This window comes from Canis lupus, chromosome 17 (assembly GCF_011100685.1).
Source record: "Canis lupus familiaris isolate Mischka breed German Shepherd chromosome 17, alternate assembly UU_Cfam_GSD_1.0, whole genome shotgun sequence".
NCBI lineage: Eukaryota > Metazoa > Chordata > Mammalia > Carnivora > Canidae > Canis > Canis lupus.
The window spans coordinates 49,750,263-49,766,716 of record NC_049238.1 but is presented as its reverse complement, the minus strand read 5'-3'; the positions used below and the strand labels follow the sequence as shown (position 1 = coordinate 49,766,716).

The following is a 16,454-nucleotide window of genomic DNA, read 5'->3' as shown; positions in this document are numbered from 1 at the left end:
TTTTTAAAAAATAATTTACATGGGAAATTCTTTATTATATTATCAGTTCTACAATACCAGCTTCCTTAAAAAAATTTAAGACTGGATGACAGATTATTTCCTTACTGTTGCAAATACTGTAAATTTATCAGCGAAGAGGTAAGTATCAATGTCATTTTTCTTTAAACATGAACACATAAGGGAGCAATAAAATAGATTATAAACCTCATTTGGCCTGATCTTATACGAAGTCACTCCAGCTGTCTTCAGTCCTGCTCTGCCTACAGGAAGATTTCCAGGACAGGTTTGTGTCATTCGGTCCACCCACAATAGGTTGGATAGGACAGTCTGTAATAACTGCCAGGATACCACATTGCATTTTGGGCTCCTTGACTGGCATTTGGCTTTACGTTCCAAGAGTACCTCCTTTGTGAATAGTCCTCTCCAGCGGGACCAGGAGGAGGGATATGGCCTCTCTGGTAAACATTCTGATTCTGTGAAAATTTTCTTAAAGAAAACAGGAAGTAATGAATTATTATTAGTTTTAATAAAATACATAATAAGCTTTATAAAATAATACACAGACACTCTGGTTCTCCTGCTTTCTACTTGTATAACCTTAGCAGATAAATTGCTTCATCTTTGGATTTCTCAGTGCTTTATAAAGTGAAAGTAATACCTTCCATCTTCACGGGTTGTTTTCAAGGTAAACTGAGATAACGTATTTAAATAACCTACCATGACACCTTGGCACATGGTAGCTTCCCGAGAACCATTCCATCTTTCCCTACAGAGATCAATGCCCACGCTTTTCTAATCAAATACTTTTCTAATCAAATACTTTCTCCCCAAGTCTGGTAGAGTTGTCATGAGACAGAACAAGGTATTCATTTTTAAAAACAGAAAGCTGCTTTCACTTTATAAATAATTACATATATAAATTAGCTATAAAGTGTAGAAGTCCTAGTAATAACTATACACACAACAAATTTGGAAAATTAAGATTGAAGTTTAATTGTTCCAAAAAGATCAGTAAATTTAATGTATCATACTGGATTTGTACTACTTTCTCTATAATTTATATTTACTCTTTAAATAACAACCCTCCTTAATCTGAAAACTTTACCACTACTAATGTAGCCTAAGAACACATCCTTTGTGTGATGATCCTTTGTAGTAATCACATCAAATTGTTGGCTTAAACTAGGTTTAGAGTCAATGAAATTTTCTAAGTCCTTTTCCCAAATGCCTCTGAAAAGTCACATATTCCCCATCCTCTACTTGATTCTCCAGCTCTAAATGCAAAATAGGAGCAACTGATACCTTCTGGTTGACACTGATGAGCTAGAAAACATCAATTCTCACCATTCTCATGTGTTTGCCACATGAGATTTATATCACTTATGATATAAATTTCTATTTCAATTCTAGAAAAGGGGACAGCAGAGATACCTTACTGACTGCTGCAAATCTTGGGTCTGGCTGTGGAAATGCCGAGAAGGTACTGGGTAACCTTGGGTCTGATGTAGGTTATACCAATGTCCTTGGTTAACAGATTTAATAGTGGTGTGGACTGGTTCCATCATATGTGTTGTATCTTCAAAACCACTTGATCTGGATATACTGGAATCCCAATTCCTCAAAGAGAACATTTCCACACAGTTTATTACTGGTTTCCAAATTCTGTAGCCAATTTAGTAACAATATTTTGGCCCATGAAAATAATAATTCTATCCTCCCCGCCTCGTTTGTTTAGGTTTCCCGACCAAGTAAGTAAGCTACAAGTAAAATGGATGGGTACAACTTAAAGGATCTAAAAACAGATCTCCCTAACCACATATCTCACATATAAAATGCAACTTACCTTCTGATGGGACCTTTCTGAAGGTCTTCAATGTAGTTTTGTCTTTCTAAGCAATGTCCACGGCACCTATTGAATACTGAAGAGTGGGTGAACTGTTAGAAATCACTGTACAAAAAGCAAATCTTTCCCAGAGAAAGCAGATCAAAGCTGAAATCCACTAATTATTCAGACCCTTCCTTACACCTTACTTTTTCCAAATACATCCCTTTATAAACTTTTGGCAAAATTGTATTATGTCAGAACAAATGAATTACAAACATTTTTTTTCTCCAAAATTTGAGAAACTCATCTACATTTCCACCTTCAACTTTTATAAAAAGGAAAAAAGAGTGACAACCCTCATACTTACATTCAATTGCATCATCTGGCCTCATGCCTTGTACATCAATCAAATATCTAACAAAACAACATAATTCATGTCACATATTATGAAAATAAAAAAATAAAGTTTTTTTCAAAAAAGGTCCAATTTTACTTACAAATATGTGTATAAAAAATCCTAGGAAAATATCAACACATCTAATCCAACAATTATTAAAGAATGATATACCATGACCATAAATAGGCTTTTATTCCAAGGATGCAACGAAGACCCAACTGTAAGCACATCTATTAATACAATTATTTACCTTAATACAACAATTTAGTTAATAAACTAAAGAGAAGAAAATACAGGACCAAACTGGAAGACATTAAAAAGGTATCCGATAAAATATAACAGTCATTTTTGATCTAAGTGGTTTTTATACTAGAAACGGGAGACTTACTTAATTTGGCAGAATATTTACCAGGAACCAACAAATAGCAAAAGAGAAATTGGGAAAAATATTAACATCAAATCTAAACAACACTATCTAACCAACTGTATGGGCTAGAAGCTTAGGAGTCACCACTACCACCAGCCATTTCTCCCTCACCCTCATCTTCAACCCACCACCAAGTCCTAACAACAAGCACCTCTAGAATATGTTCATATCTTTCTACCCAAATGACCACACCTTGATCCGAGTTACCATCATGCCTTGATTTCTACAAAAGCCTAATTTATCTCCTTGCTTCTACTCTCTCCTCCCCTGCAGTATATTCTCCAATTAGGAGCAAAATGATGGCTTGAAAATACAAATTTGATTGTTCTACAAACTCACCCTTAAAAAAAAGTTCAATGGTTTTCAATTACTCTTAAGATAAAGTCTCAACACAGACCCTCATGATCTAGCTCCTCGCCATACTTCTAGCTCCACTTTTAACGTTTTGTTTTTGTTTTTTTTTTTTAAGTAATCCCTCTGCACAACATTGGGCTCAAACTCAAGACCCTGAGATCAAGAGTCACATGCCCTTCTGACTGAGATAGCCAGGTGCTCCTCCAAATCCATTTTAAACCTTTTTAAGTAATCTCAAAAAAAAAAAAAAAAAAAAAGTAATCTATACACCCAACAGGAGGCTCAAACTCATGACCCTGAGGTCAAGAGTCACATGCTCTTCTGATCAGCCAGCCAGGCACTCGCACCTCTCCAACATTTTTTCCCCCTAACTTTTCAGCTCCACTTTAACACCATACTTCTCATAGCCCACTCTCCCTGGCTCATTTCTCCAATGAGTTTATGTTTTTTCCTATTATCAGTCTTTACTGTTCCTTATGCCCAGAATTCTCTCCCCAGTGTCTAACAGATACCTCATCATCCTTCAGGTATCAGCCCAAACATCCCCAGAGAAACACTCTGAAATCTCCATGTCAAATCCTCCCTCTTAATATGCTCTCATGTACCATGCTTCTCTCCTTGGCAGTTGTCAGAGCTGTAATTTTACACACATTTGTGTGATTCTTGAACATCTATTCTTTCTGTAGACTGTTAGGGTTCATAAAGGGCAAGTTAAGTCTCTGAAGTCTTCCTGCCAGCACCCAGCACAGTGCTTACACATAACAGATTCTTGGCAAGTATTTTCTGAATGAACAAATATAAATCAGTACAGTGTAGCAAAGTCCACAAAAAAATGACATCAATTCTTTGATTCAGAAATCCATTCTGAATGAAATTTTCTGAGAAAATAGCATATGTATTCAAATTTGTTCAAACAGGAATGTTAATTGATTCAATGTTTTATAATATTAAAAACTTCTGACTTTTATGTTTATCAGGAAACAGAGGAACAATACAGTTTTTTTTTTTTTTTTTTTTTTTTTTTTAGAATTTTTATTTAGTTTTGATAGTCACACACGGAGAGAGAGAGAGAGAGAGAGAGAGAGAGGCAGAGACACAGGCAGAGGGAGAAGCAGGCTCCATGCACTGGGAACCCGACGTGGGATTCGATCCCGGGTCTCCAGGATCATGCCCTGGGCCAAAGGCAGGCGCTAAACCGCTGCGCCACCCAGGGATCCCCAACAATACAGTTTCTAAAAAAGAATGAGGTTTCCAAATACTTTCACAGGAAGATGTCCACCATATATTAAATTATAAAACAGGATGTCTAAATAACACATCATTGTATCTGTCTGCTTTTTTAAGCCTGAAAAAATACGTACTAAATTATTATGGTGGTAATCTTAGGGTGGGGACTGCTTTCTATTTCATACATTTCAATACTGACTCCATTTTTTGCAACTAGGTTACACTACTATTGTAAACAAAACAACTTAAACATTATCTTTCTCTTGGGGTTGGTAACTCACCTGCAGATGAGATAGCCAGTCCTGTTTAAACCATGGGTACAATGAACACCAATAAGTTTGTCTAAAAAACAAGGAACGGAGTTAAATAAGTGAAGCAGATATGCCAAAAACAAATTCTACAATTTTCCTCAGAGTACCATTTATTAGTTGCCACAAACACTACCACTACCCTGAAAAGGAATAACTAGTGAGGAGTGCATATTTTCGAGACATACTATACGGGGCAGCCTGGGTGGCTCAGCAGTTTAGCGCCGCCTTCAGCCCAGGGCATGATCCTGGAGACCCGGGATCGAGTCCCACGTCGGGCTCCCTGCATGGAGCCTGCTTTTCCTTCTGCCTGTGTCTCTGCCTCTCTCTCTGTGTCTCTCATGAGTAAATAAATAAAATCTTAAAAAAAAAAAAAAAGAAAGAAACATACTATATAAAGAATTATCTAACATAAAGTCGAAATTCACCACCTCTGAGAAATTCTGCATAGCCCCTATTAGATGCAATTGTGTAAACTGGAGAAAGCCTGGTCAGTTACTAACAGCTAAAATGCCACTGAGACAAACCCAGCTTCTTCATACAGAATGCCCATCGGTAACTGTTTTATAGAAAATGGAAGCCAAGAAAAACAGGCTTGAAGAATGAAACTTGTTTTTGAAAAAAACAGATTGAATGCCTTTACTTTGGATACTGAATATGAAAGAGAACAGTTTCTATGGGACTCATGAGTTCCCTCAGCACTTCCATTCCTTCTCTCACTTGGTGCTCCCCACACAAACCATAGTCTATGTGAACGTGAAGCACTCGGGTAAGCAGTGCTATTCATATTTTATGATGAAAAAGTGAGAATTGGAGATGTAAGCCCAAGCTGCACAGCAGGCCAACAGAACAAAGACTAGAATGAAGTTTAAAATTTTTCCAACTGTGCCATAGTATTTCTTAATCCATCCTTTAAAAAAATTATGTGAGAAATTAAAAACAATCACATGTAGTTGATCTTTGCAAAATGTATGTCTGTAACTAGATGGTGTCTGGTAGGAAAGCACTCGCAGGGTTGCTCCCTTAAAAATCTTCATTTAGCATAGAATAGAGCCCAAACTATTAGCACAGCACTTAGAACTCTTCATAAACGGTATCATCAATTTCTCCAACTGAACTATATGTCCACAACAACTCAAACTAGGATTTACAGGGACCTCCATGATCTACCTCCTGCCCCTGCCAACCTCTCAGATCCCATTTTCTACTGCTCTGATCTCACATAAATTCTCCACTCTGGCTACACTAGCCTCCTTACTATTCCTCAAACATGCCAAGCATAGTCATGCCTCACAGGCTTTGCACCTACTATTCCCTCTCCTTTGAACACTCTGTCCCCCAAACTCTGCAGATATCCAATGGTTCATCACTTCTTTTAAGGCTCTACTCAAATGACATCTTAATAGAGAGGCCTTCCCTGATTACCCCATATGTCCCCTCACTTCTGAATCCTCTTTATTACTCCCCAAAGCATGTACGACCATCTGACATTTCATATAGTTACTTATTCATCCCTCTCCTCCACCAGGATGCAGAGTATAAAAGGGCAAGAACTTACTTCTGTTCCTGCTTCCTAGAACAGTGCCTTTAACTTAAAAAGTGACCTTTAAATGCTTGTTGAAAATGAACATATGAATTCTATGCCCTTTCATACTACCCTCTAGTCACATCAGAGGCTTCTGCTCCCTGGTACAAGTTCAAGCCCTGTGCCTCTTGTACTTATTCCCGAAACTCAGACATTCTCTTTCTCATTCTGGCAAAATTCTCTTCCCCACTGCCCAGCTCAAATGCTGTCTCCCCAGGCAGGCTTCCCTCAACCTCTCCTTCATGTTCCTGTTGCACTTAGTTCTTTTATTCTAATTAGGCCACTATCTTAGAGTTAGCACACATTTATCTTCCTGGGTAACTGTAGGTTTCTAAGGAATAGAGACTGCTTTCACCCTGTATCCCCGAGCTCTACCAAGTCCAAAAGCCTCTCAGCATTTATTGAATCAACGTATTTTCTGAGTTTCTAGCAGTTCTAAGGAGTGGACATAGAGCATCACCCTCTTCATCAGGGAGCCTGGAATCTGTGGGAGGGGCTTAGAGCAGAGGAAGCCAAAGTGTATCATAAGCAAGGTCCCAGGACTACCAGGAGAGCTCAATACGGTAGAACATGGGAACAAACAAGATTTACAGACCTCCTCATGTGCACTCATATGAATCTTCTAGCCCTCACAGAACAGATGGAATACTGTAGGGCAGCTGCACACAGAGGAGCCTGGAAGCAGTGAGAAGGCTGGCAGCTGCACCCTAATATCTTAGGAGGTAACGTTTCTGAGACAAATTAATACAAATCAAATAATTTACCCTGTCCATGGATTACGTGTTTGTCAGAAGCGAGGCCAAGCCTCTTAAGTTTTAAAGTTAAAGTAGAGGGAAGATCAGGGAACAGGGCTTAAGATATTTAAGAGCTAGTGTCTGCATTAGGCAACCATGTTATAGTTTGAAAATTTATCTTAAAATTCCTGTCTTTTTCTCTCTCACCTTCCATCCCCTATCTTCCCACCTCCATCTCTATTTTTTCTCTAGTCCCTGTTTGTGTGTATATGGAATATATGCTCTCTATTTAACACAGTATACACTCCTCAAGCTAAATTTAGAAAGAGAACAAAATGAACATTTGGTTCTGTAGGTCAGTGGCTTTCCAAAGACAAAAGATTCCTTAATCTTAAAATATAGCAAATACCAGATTCTTTCTGATAGCCAGATGCCAGAAATAGGTAAGTGGATTCTTAAAATTCAGAAGCTAATAGCTTAGTAAGATCTATTTCCCACAGAGTGGTAGATCTTAAAGCAGGAACAAGAAATGAGAGCTTTTTAAAGTCCTTTATGTCTGAATGACAGGTGGTAGTGTCCTTCTGCATTTGTATCCAAAATGGAAAACAGCAGGAATTTTTTTTTTTTTTTTTTTTTTTTTTTTTTATTTATGATAGTCACAGAGAGAGAGAGAGAGAGAGGCAGAGACATAGGCAGAGGGAGAAGCAGGCTCCATGCACCGGGAGCCCGACGTGGGATTCGATCCCGGGTCTCCAGGATCGCTCCCTGGGCCAAAGGCAGGCGCTAAACTGCTGCGCCACCCAGGGATCCCCCAGCAGGAATATCTTAAATGCACATGATGAGGAGGCCACTCCACTGGTGCACCTTGGTTTGCTCTGCTTCTAGGGCTCTGTCTCCAAACCTTTTCCTTTTATTGTCTCTTTTATATATGCTAAGACCTTGAGATCTTTTTTTTTCTTGTTTTCTCAGCAGAGGGTCACACAAGCCATGCTTTCCATATCCTTTGACCCAAAACCCTGACATCCTTAACCTTTTCCCCTACCTCTCACCTCTGAATCAATAAGACAAAAAAGGTTTTTATTATATATTTCCGAAATATATTAAAAAAGATATGAGGATGGGACGCCTGGATAGCCTGGTGGTTGAGCATCTGCCTTCAGCTCAGGGCATGATCCTGTAGTCCCGGGATCGAGTCCCACTTCAGGTTCACTGCATGGAACCTGCTTCTCCCTCTGCCTATGTCTCTGCTTCTCTTTGTCTGTGTTTCTCATGAATAAATAAATAAAAATATTTAAAAATAAATAAAAATAGGGGGATCCCTGGGTGACTCAGCGGTTTAGCGCCTGCCTTTGGCCCAGGGCGCGATCCTGGAGTCCCGGGATCGAGTCCCACGTCGGCTCCCGGCATGGAGCCTGCCTCTCCCTCCTCCTGTGTCTCTGCCTCTCTCTCTCTATGTCTATCATAAATAAATAAATCTTTAAAATAAAATAAAATAAAATAAATAAAATAAAATAAAATAAAATAAAATAAAATATAAAATAAAATAAAATAAAATAAAATAAAATAAAATAAAATAAAATAAATATAGATGAGGAGGCTAGTTCATACTTCTCATTAAAACCACTTTTTAAACTAAATTGTTTGTGACCATAAAAGGAAAAACACCTTACTCTATCTGCACCATCTGACATTTCTACCTTAATATTATCAAACACAATAGGCCTAATTGCTAAAACTATTAAAAATACTAAAAATCCCAACCCCATTCAAAATGCACACCGAAGTTCAGGTAAGAGGAAAGAAAACAACAATAAACTCACCATTGTCTGTATTTTCTTTTAAAAACTCATTAACAGCACATTTGAATTTAAAAATAGTGTCATCATCAGGCACCTGATGCCCAATTGTATAAATTTTTAAGTGAGGAATAGTTTCTGGTAAGTCCTATAAGGCAAAACCATGAAAATGTGTTATTATTTCATTTGTAAGGAAAGAATTCAGAGACCTAATAATCAATGGCAAAGTGTGGATCTTATCTGGATTTAATTCAACTCTTAAAAAACATTTTCTAACACATTTAGAAGACAATTGAAATTTGACCACTGACTGGATATTTAATGTTATATAATTATAGTAAAAAATAAAAGTCCTGTATTTTAAATATATATACCAATAAAGTACAGATGAAATTATATGATATATGGGATATGCTTCAAAATAATATGGAAAAAAAAATATGGAATGGGGTGAAGCCAGTAAGTATAGAGATGAAACACAAGAGCTGTCAATTAATAAAGATTAAAGTTGGATAAGTTCATGGATATACAATGATTACCCACAGTATTATGTCTACCTCTGTGTATATTTAAAATTTGTGATAATTGTTTGATGGTTTCTCAAAGGTTTCTAAACATAGAACTACCATATGACCCAATAACTCCACTCCTACCTATACATCTATAACAGCTAAAAGCAGGGATCTGACCCAATATTGGTACACCAATGTTCAGAGCAGCATTGTTCACAGTAGCCAAAAGGTGGAAACAACTCAAGTGTCCATCAAAGGTGAATGGATAAACAAAATATGGAATATACACACAATGGAATATTACTCAGGCATAAAAAGGAATGACATTTTGTTACATAGATGAATCGTGAAAACATTAGTTAGTGAAGTAAGTCCAACACAGAAGGACAAATATTCTATGATTCCACTTAAATGAAGTACCTAGAACAGTCAAATTCACAGAGATAGAAACTGGCATAGAGGCTACCGTGGCAGGGAGAGGAGGTAAGATTATTTGTTTAATGAATGTTGTTTTTGTTTAGAATGATGAAAAAGTTTCGGTTATAGACGATAATGGTCATGCAACAGACAATCAATGTGGACGTTATTTAATGCCACAGAACTGTACACTTACAAATGGTTAAGATAATTATTTATGTACATTTGACCACAATAAACTAAAACAAGAGGAATAACTGAGTTCAAGTGTCAATTCTCTTTTTGAGACTTAGTTTTATCATCTATAAAATTTGCAACTGTAATCTCTATCCTCTGAGTCTAGCGCAGAGTAAGCACTCAGCAGGAGATAGCAGTACTACTAGTACTTCATCAGTAAAGGACTGTTGTCTTAATTAAGTTAATGCAGGGAAAAGTAGTTTTTAAATAGCAAACTGCTTTACAAATGTTAATAAACATTAGGTATTATTTGTTGTCCAAGAAAACGAAATTGGCCAGAAGGATAATTCCCTCCCACCGAGAGGCCACATGGGCCAACAGATTATATATTGGGAAAAGAAAAGCATTAGGTTGGGATCCCTGGGTGGCGCAGCGGTTTGGCGCCTGCCTTTGGCCCAGGGCGCGATCCTGGAGACCCGGGATCGAATCCCACATCGGGCTCCCGGTGCATGGAGCCTGCTTCTCCCTCTGCCTGCGTCTCTGCCTCTCTCTCTCTCCTCTCTGTGCATTCTCATAAATAAATAAAAAATCTTAAATAAAAAAAATAAAATATCCTAGATTTAAAAAAAAAAAAAAAAAAGAAAAGAAAGGCATTAGGTTTAAAGAACAGCTGTCTTTTACCATGATGCTCACATGCTCAGGCAACTGCTTAAAATAAGTGCTAAAGACATAATAGATATTCATTTCGTTCCTTTTAGGCTGCTACTATTCTTACTGAAAGTTTATCTTCAAAATACGGAACATGGAAGCTTACAGAATTTCTTTAGCACATACAGAGCTGACTGCCCAATATTACATTTTAATTCATTCTTTAACCTCATTTTAACATGCTAATTAAAAATAGGTACTTAAAAAAAAAAAGAAATAGGTACTTAAGGAAACCACTAAGTTCCCTTTTTGAACTATTACCCATGGAAAAAAGCCTTAGCATATGATGATAACTACTGATACTACACATTATTATAGTATCAGTAAGTAGGTTCTTTTCAGTGAAGGGTTCCAATTACCTCTGGTTTATAATAGCGGTGAGTATAAGTTAAATCAATAATCAGTCCAAGTTCTTCATTCTGGTTTTGGATTTTGTTAAAAAGATCCAACGGTGAAAAACGTTCTTCTGGAGCAAGATTCTTTTCAAAACTCTGTTAGAGAGAATGAAATAAGAGCAAGTGTGTGCTTAAAAGCCATTTATTCAAGCCTTGTGATGCCAACACACAAGGAGATTCAAAGGAAAGTTTCCCCTCTGCTGGGAATTTACAAGTTATGTTACAATCCTTTCTTCTAGAGATGAGAAGGAAGAAAATAAGCTCACTTCTATGCATTTATTTCTATGTTTGTGTTATGTTCATCTCCTAACCAGACTCTAAGTCCCAGAATGCAGAGACCGTATCAGTCCTGTCTACCACTGTATCTCCAGCTCCACGCGGGACGCCTATAAATAGGTACTTCTAAATACTTCTTAAATACATATATATATGAAGGGTGGCTTTTATCACTAAACATTCTTTTACATATTTGGCTTCTTTATATACTCCACTCATTGATCTGTTAGGTTATTCAAATGCCAGCAACAGACTTTAAAAAAAAATTAATAGACTAGTTTTTAGAGCAGTTCTAGGTTCAAAACAAAACCGAACAGAAAGGAGGGTTTCCCCTTATACCCTCTCTTTTTAGCCCATCCCCCTCATTTTCCTCCATCAACATTCCACACCACTGTGGTCCATTTGTTAGAATCAATGAACCAGCACTGATACATCATTTTCAAAGTCCACAGTTTATGTTACAAATCACTTTGTATTGTACATTCTATGGGTTTTGACCAATGTATAATGATACATATTTACTCTTACGGTATTATACAGAATAGTTTCATTGCCCTAAAAATCTCCTGTGCTCTAGCAACACTTTTAATATAAGCTTAGTATCTGGCAGGGCTACGTGATCCCCCTCCACCTTTATTCTTCTTTTTCAGAATTTTCCTGGCTATTTAGGTTTATTTTTCTCTATGAATTCTAGAATCAGTCTATTTGAGATGATGTTATATTTGTAATATATTAACTTAGGAAGATATAAGAGATTGATGATGTTGAGTCTTCCACATATGAGAGCTTTGAGGAGTAAATGAATTACAAGGTATACAATCTCTCTAGTAAGCTTCTTGCAAACTTGGAGCTGATGGATCAATATCATCTCTAGCCATGTGAACAACTTTAAATAACTAATTCAAGTCACAAACCCTTTAGGAAGCCTTCCTGTCTGTTATCATTTCCCCCTCCTTTGAATTCCTAGGTATTTCTTGCCATAGCACTTATGTGACACTTAACATATGCTATTTTATATTCCAATGTGCATGAGAAGTGACTGTCAAGTACTGGGGCTGCTTTTCTTTGGGTGACTTCCATAAAACACATAGGAAGTCAATGTCACATGTTAACTCTAAGCATGAATAGGAACTGCACTGGGGTGGTTATGCAGCTCTGTAGTCCCCTTTACAGTGCCTAAATAATGCCAATGGTAAATACAGATAACCCAAGTATATAGAGCTAGGAGGAGGCTTTTTATCACGGCATCATACAGGAAAGATTTGTGGCTGTGTGGAGGAAGGAAAACTAAAGAGTCTTCCTATTTTTCAATCTTGCTGATGTACTTTTAGGCAAGAGGCTAAGCAGGGACCCTGGTGGAACCTCAGGAATCCACTTTCAGAGGCCAGAAATAGGGAGTTAGGGAATTAGGACAATCTTACAGAGAAAAGAAATACAGGAGATAACTCACAGTAACCGCAAATGGGGTGTCCATTCCACAAATATCTGTTAATATTTATTATAGGCCAAACACTATTCAACACTATTCTACTTATTCAACACCACCATGTTTGATGTTGATGGATGTGAATAAGAACCATATAGTTACCTTTATAAAAAGATGAAATCCAGAGATGCAGAAGAACTGACATAAGAGATGAAAAAGGAACTCTGACCTAGGAGTAACAAATAAATTCCTAATACACCCAAAGTGTGCTTCTCGAGATACCAATCCATTCTATGCTGGGCAGTTTAATGAGATAGGAGTCTTTTTCTTTTTTTTTTTAAGATTTTATTTATTTATTCATGAAAGACAGAGAGAGAGAGGCAGAGATATAGGCAGGGGGCGAAGCAGGCTCTCCACAGGGAGCCCAATGCAGGACTCGATCCCAGGACTCTGGGATCACGCCCTGAGATGAAAGCAGATACTCAACCACTGAGCCAGCCAGGTGTCCCTTTTCTCACTTTTTTTTTTTTTTTATATTGGCCAAATGCTTTCCCCACCTATTTCTTTCTTAGTTCAAACAAAAACACAATTTTTAGAATTTCCAAGCTGAAATCCTGACTTACTAATCCAGGGCACTGAGTCTTTAGGTTTGGATTTTTGGGTGTTTTTTGGTTATGATGATGGGAGTGAAGGGGTCTTATTAGCATTTAGTGAATGGAGGTCATGGATGCTTAAAATCTTGCCAAATGCCTAACAGTCCTACTATTGTGTCTCACATTTTCATCATCTGCTTCATTTCATGTCTTCTTGACCAATTCTTCATTTTTCATTCCAATTGCAAGCCTTTGAGGCAATTAAGAATTTTTAACCACCTTAATTATAGACTTGAACATTCACCTGCAGCTACCTAAATGCTCATTACATGCAATTGTGTTCCTCGTGGTTTTATCACAGCCATCCTTGAAGACGTTTTTGGAAAACATCAGAACGATGTTGACTCATCTTCACCTCATAGGTTCTGTTGCACCTTGAAGAGCCCAGCAACCGGGCCACAGGCACTCCTGTCACCAGCCTGCACGGCCAATGGTGCCTCATGATGTGTCCTCCTACGGAGGCCACACAGAGAAGCCTAATGATTTTTGAATATCCTATTCAACACTCACATGGGTGAAAAACTCTTAATTATCTAAGCCTTCAAACCAACTCCACAAATAAACTCGAAAGTTTTTTTGTATAGTTTTAAAGTTTGTTGAATTTTCCAAGGCAGTAATCACATTATCAATCAAGTAAAGACTGTACTTTGTTTTATTTGAAAATCTACTAAGAGCTGTTCACTATCACAGAAAGTCCTGCCAGTAAGGCAGGAAAACCCATCTGGCTCCATTTGCATCTGCAGTTTTTATATTCATGGTGCAAGTAACTGCCTACTTTATTTCTAATATAGTTATGCCCAAATATTTACATATTGAAATTAATACATATTACCTTATTACAAGTTACTTTTATTCATTGTTTGTATTATAGTTTCAGCATTATATTGATTTTTCTCTAAAATTAAGTATGGAAGTAGTACTTACCTATGAATTTTATTTCAGAATAGTAAAAGGGATATAACAAAGTATTTGTTATTAAAAAGTGAATATGGGGCAGCCTGGGTGGCTCAGCGGTTTAGCGCAGCCTTCAGCCCAGGGCGTGATCCTGGAGACCCAGGATCGAGTCCCACATCGGGCTCCCTGCATGGAGCCTGCTTCTCCCTCTCCCTGTGTCGCTGCCTCTCTCTTTCTCTCTGTGTCTCTCATGAATAAATAAATAAAATCTTTAAAAAAAATTTCATTTAAAAAAAAAGGGGGGGGATATGAAGAGGTGCCTAGCTGGCTCAGTTGATAGAACATGTGACTTTTTTTTTTTTTTAATGCCGAGATCAAGTCAGACACTTAACTAACTGAGCCACCCAGGCAACCCTAAGCATGGGACTCTTGATCTTGGGGTCATGAGTTTAAGCCCCACACGGACTACAGAGATGACTGGAAAAATAAAAATAAAAACAAAAACAAAACAAAACAAAAAAACAGAGAAGGGGGGAGTGGAGTGGGACATGGCCAAGCACCAGTATTTGACATCATGAATTCAGATTTGTGAAATATAAATTAACTTTTGCTCACCTTTTTCAAAGGAACTTTGAAAGCAATGAAACGAGTCCCAGGCATCCGTTGTCCAATTGGGAGGTAGTCTTTCCACCTATTAATACAATTTGTTAGCCAAATTTTATGTTAGCCTATCTCCCTGCATAGAATGAAGGCTCCTTGTAAATGGAAACCATAGCCCACATACTAGGTCCCCTCTTCCCTTTGAATTCTGCTGTTCCACTACTTATTCAACACCTAGCAACAACTTATACTTTCCTAGATACAAGGCAACAGTACAAAGGTCTCAACAAATAAGGCAGATCTAAAACCAGGGTTGGCCAGTACTCTTCTATCCCTGATAAAACCTAGACCAACCCTGAATACTAAGACGTCATTAACACATACCTGTTGACTGAAATAATTTAATTCTTTTCACTTCAGTTTTAGTCCTTATACAACTGATGCCATCAAATTCAATCAACAGAGAACTTCAAGTTCATATTTTAAAAGAAAACCTGATAGAAAAGGGACTGTGAGCTTCACTTAGGAATGTTAGGAGTCACAGTGAAAAGTCCTATTTGAGCTGACATCTGTAGGATGAGTTAGTTAAGGTTAATTCGGTATAGCTGAAGCACAGAAAGTGAGGACAAAAATGACACAGTGTGGGGCTGGAGAAGCAAGAGAGGAGTCTTGAATATGCAGAGTCTTAAAGACCATGGCAAAGAGTTTGTTTGTATTCTTAAGAGAATGCTTTTGGTATATATTTATGAGCAACATTGGAACTAGTCTATTAAAAGGACTTGTGTGGAAAATGGATTGGAAGGAAATAAGAGTTGATATATGTACACTAGTTAGCACCTAACCGCAACAGATCAGGCAAATTCTAACATAGAGTAGTTGACAGTTTAATGATATCCAGGAAATAAAATGAAGGGGACGTGGTGCAGGAGATGGGAGGAAAGGAAGGTCTCAAGAAATAAGAAAAGAGTTCGCTGCACGCATGAGTAAGGTGTCAAAATTATTTCTACAGAAGAAGTTAGCTCAAATGAGACGTGTGAGGAAGCAACAGCATGCCCTCTGTAATTCCTGGAAAAAATAAGAGATCAACTTTTACGGTGGAAAGCTCGGATGTCCTGGTGAGTTTTCTCACTCGAACTCGTCTTATTAGTCATATTTGCTGCGCCAAACGAACAGCTCGAGGAACTCAGGGAGACTCCAATTTGCTAATGAAGGGGTGTCCCCAACACTGGCAGCCCATCTTTAAAAAGCCGTCCCTCTGCATTTTACCAGAAAAGCAATGGCCAGAGCCTCGCTTTTAACAAAACGGGAAGAAATCAGAACCTCACAGACGATCGGATATTACGGGCGGAGCAGCGGGAGCATCAGAGCCTCCCAGCTCGGGCGGACGCGCCAGGCGCGCGGCGGGGCCCGGCGCAGGTAGAGACCATAAGGGACGGAGCCCAGGCCCAGAAGCTCGGAGCAGGAGGGCCACGCCCTGGGGCCAAGGCGGATTACCTTTCCGGGACGTGGTTTCCGCGCTTCTTCTTGGCTGAGCGACGCCCAGAGAACACGTGCCCCTGGCCCCAGCCGCCGCGGGCATGATGCCACTGGCTCATCTGGGCCCCAAGATGCCGCCCACCCAACGGCAAGAGCCACAAAGCCGCCAGGCCAGCGTCCTCCGGGCCAAAACAAAATCCCGGGGCGGCAGCGCAGAAGCGCCACCCACGCAGTTCCGGCCCCCTTCTACTGCGCACGCGCCGCGAC

At 38.5% G+C, this 16,454-nt stretch overlaps 1 protein-coding gene across 1 annotated transcript; it reads right to left on the bottom strand.

Annotated features, from left to right (window-relative positions):
- DUSP11 (dual specificity phosphatase 11) lies at positions 1 to 16,449 on the bottom strand. The gene is made up of 9 exons (XM_038561743.1): positions 16,206 to 16,449; positions 14,727 to 14,802; positions 10,827 to 10,958; positions 8,678 to 8,801; positions 4,512 to 4,572; positions 2,193 to 2,239; positions 1,844 to 1,919; positions 1,432 to 1,617; positions 1 to 486 (listed from the first exon to the last, which is right to left on the bottom strand). The coding sequence occupies exons 1-9, from the start codon at positions 16,304 to 16,306 to the stop codon at positions 291 to 293; spliced, it is 999 nt and encodes a 332-aa protein (XP_038417671.1). The 5' UTR covers positions 16,307 to 16,449; the 3' UTR covers positions 1 to 290.
- Positions 16,450 to 16,454: the final 5 nt, after the last annotated feature.

Bases quoted from the DNA above. Each gene is read 5' to 3' on its own strand.
- DUSP11 (XM_038561743.1), bottom strand. From the start codon at position 16,306: ATGAGCCAGTGGCATCATGCCCGCGGCGGCTGGGGCCAGGGGCACGTG. The intron at 8,802-10,826 runs GTAATTGGAACC...TTTGCCTTATAG, and splicing joins ACCGCTATTATAAACCAGAG to GACTTACCAGAAACTATTCC. The intron at 487-1,431 runs GTATCTCTGCTG...GTTTTCTTTAAG, and splicing joins GATTTGCAGCAGTCAGTAAG to AAAATTTTCACAGAATCAGA.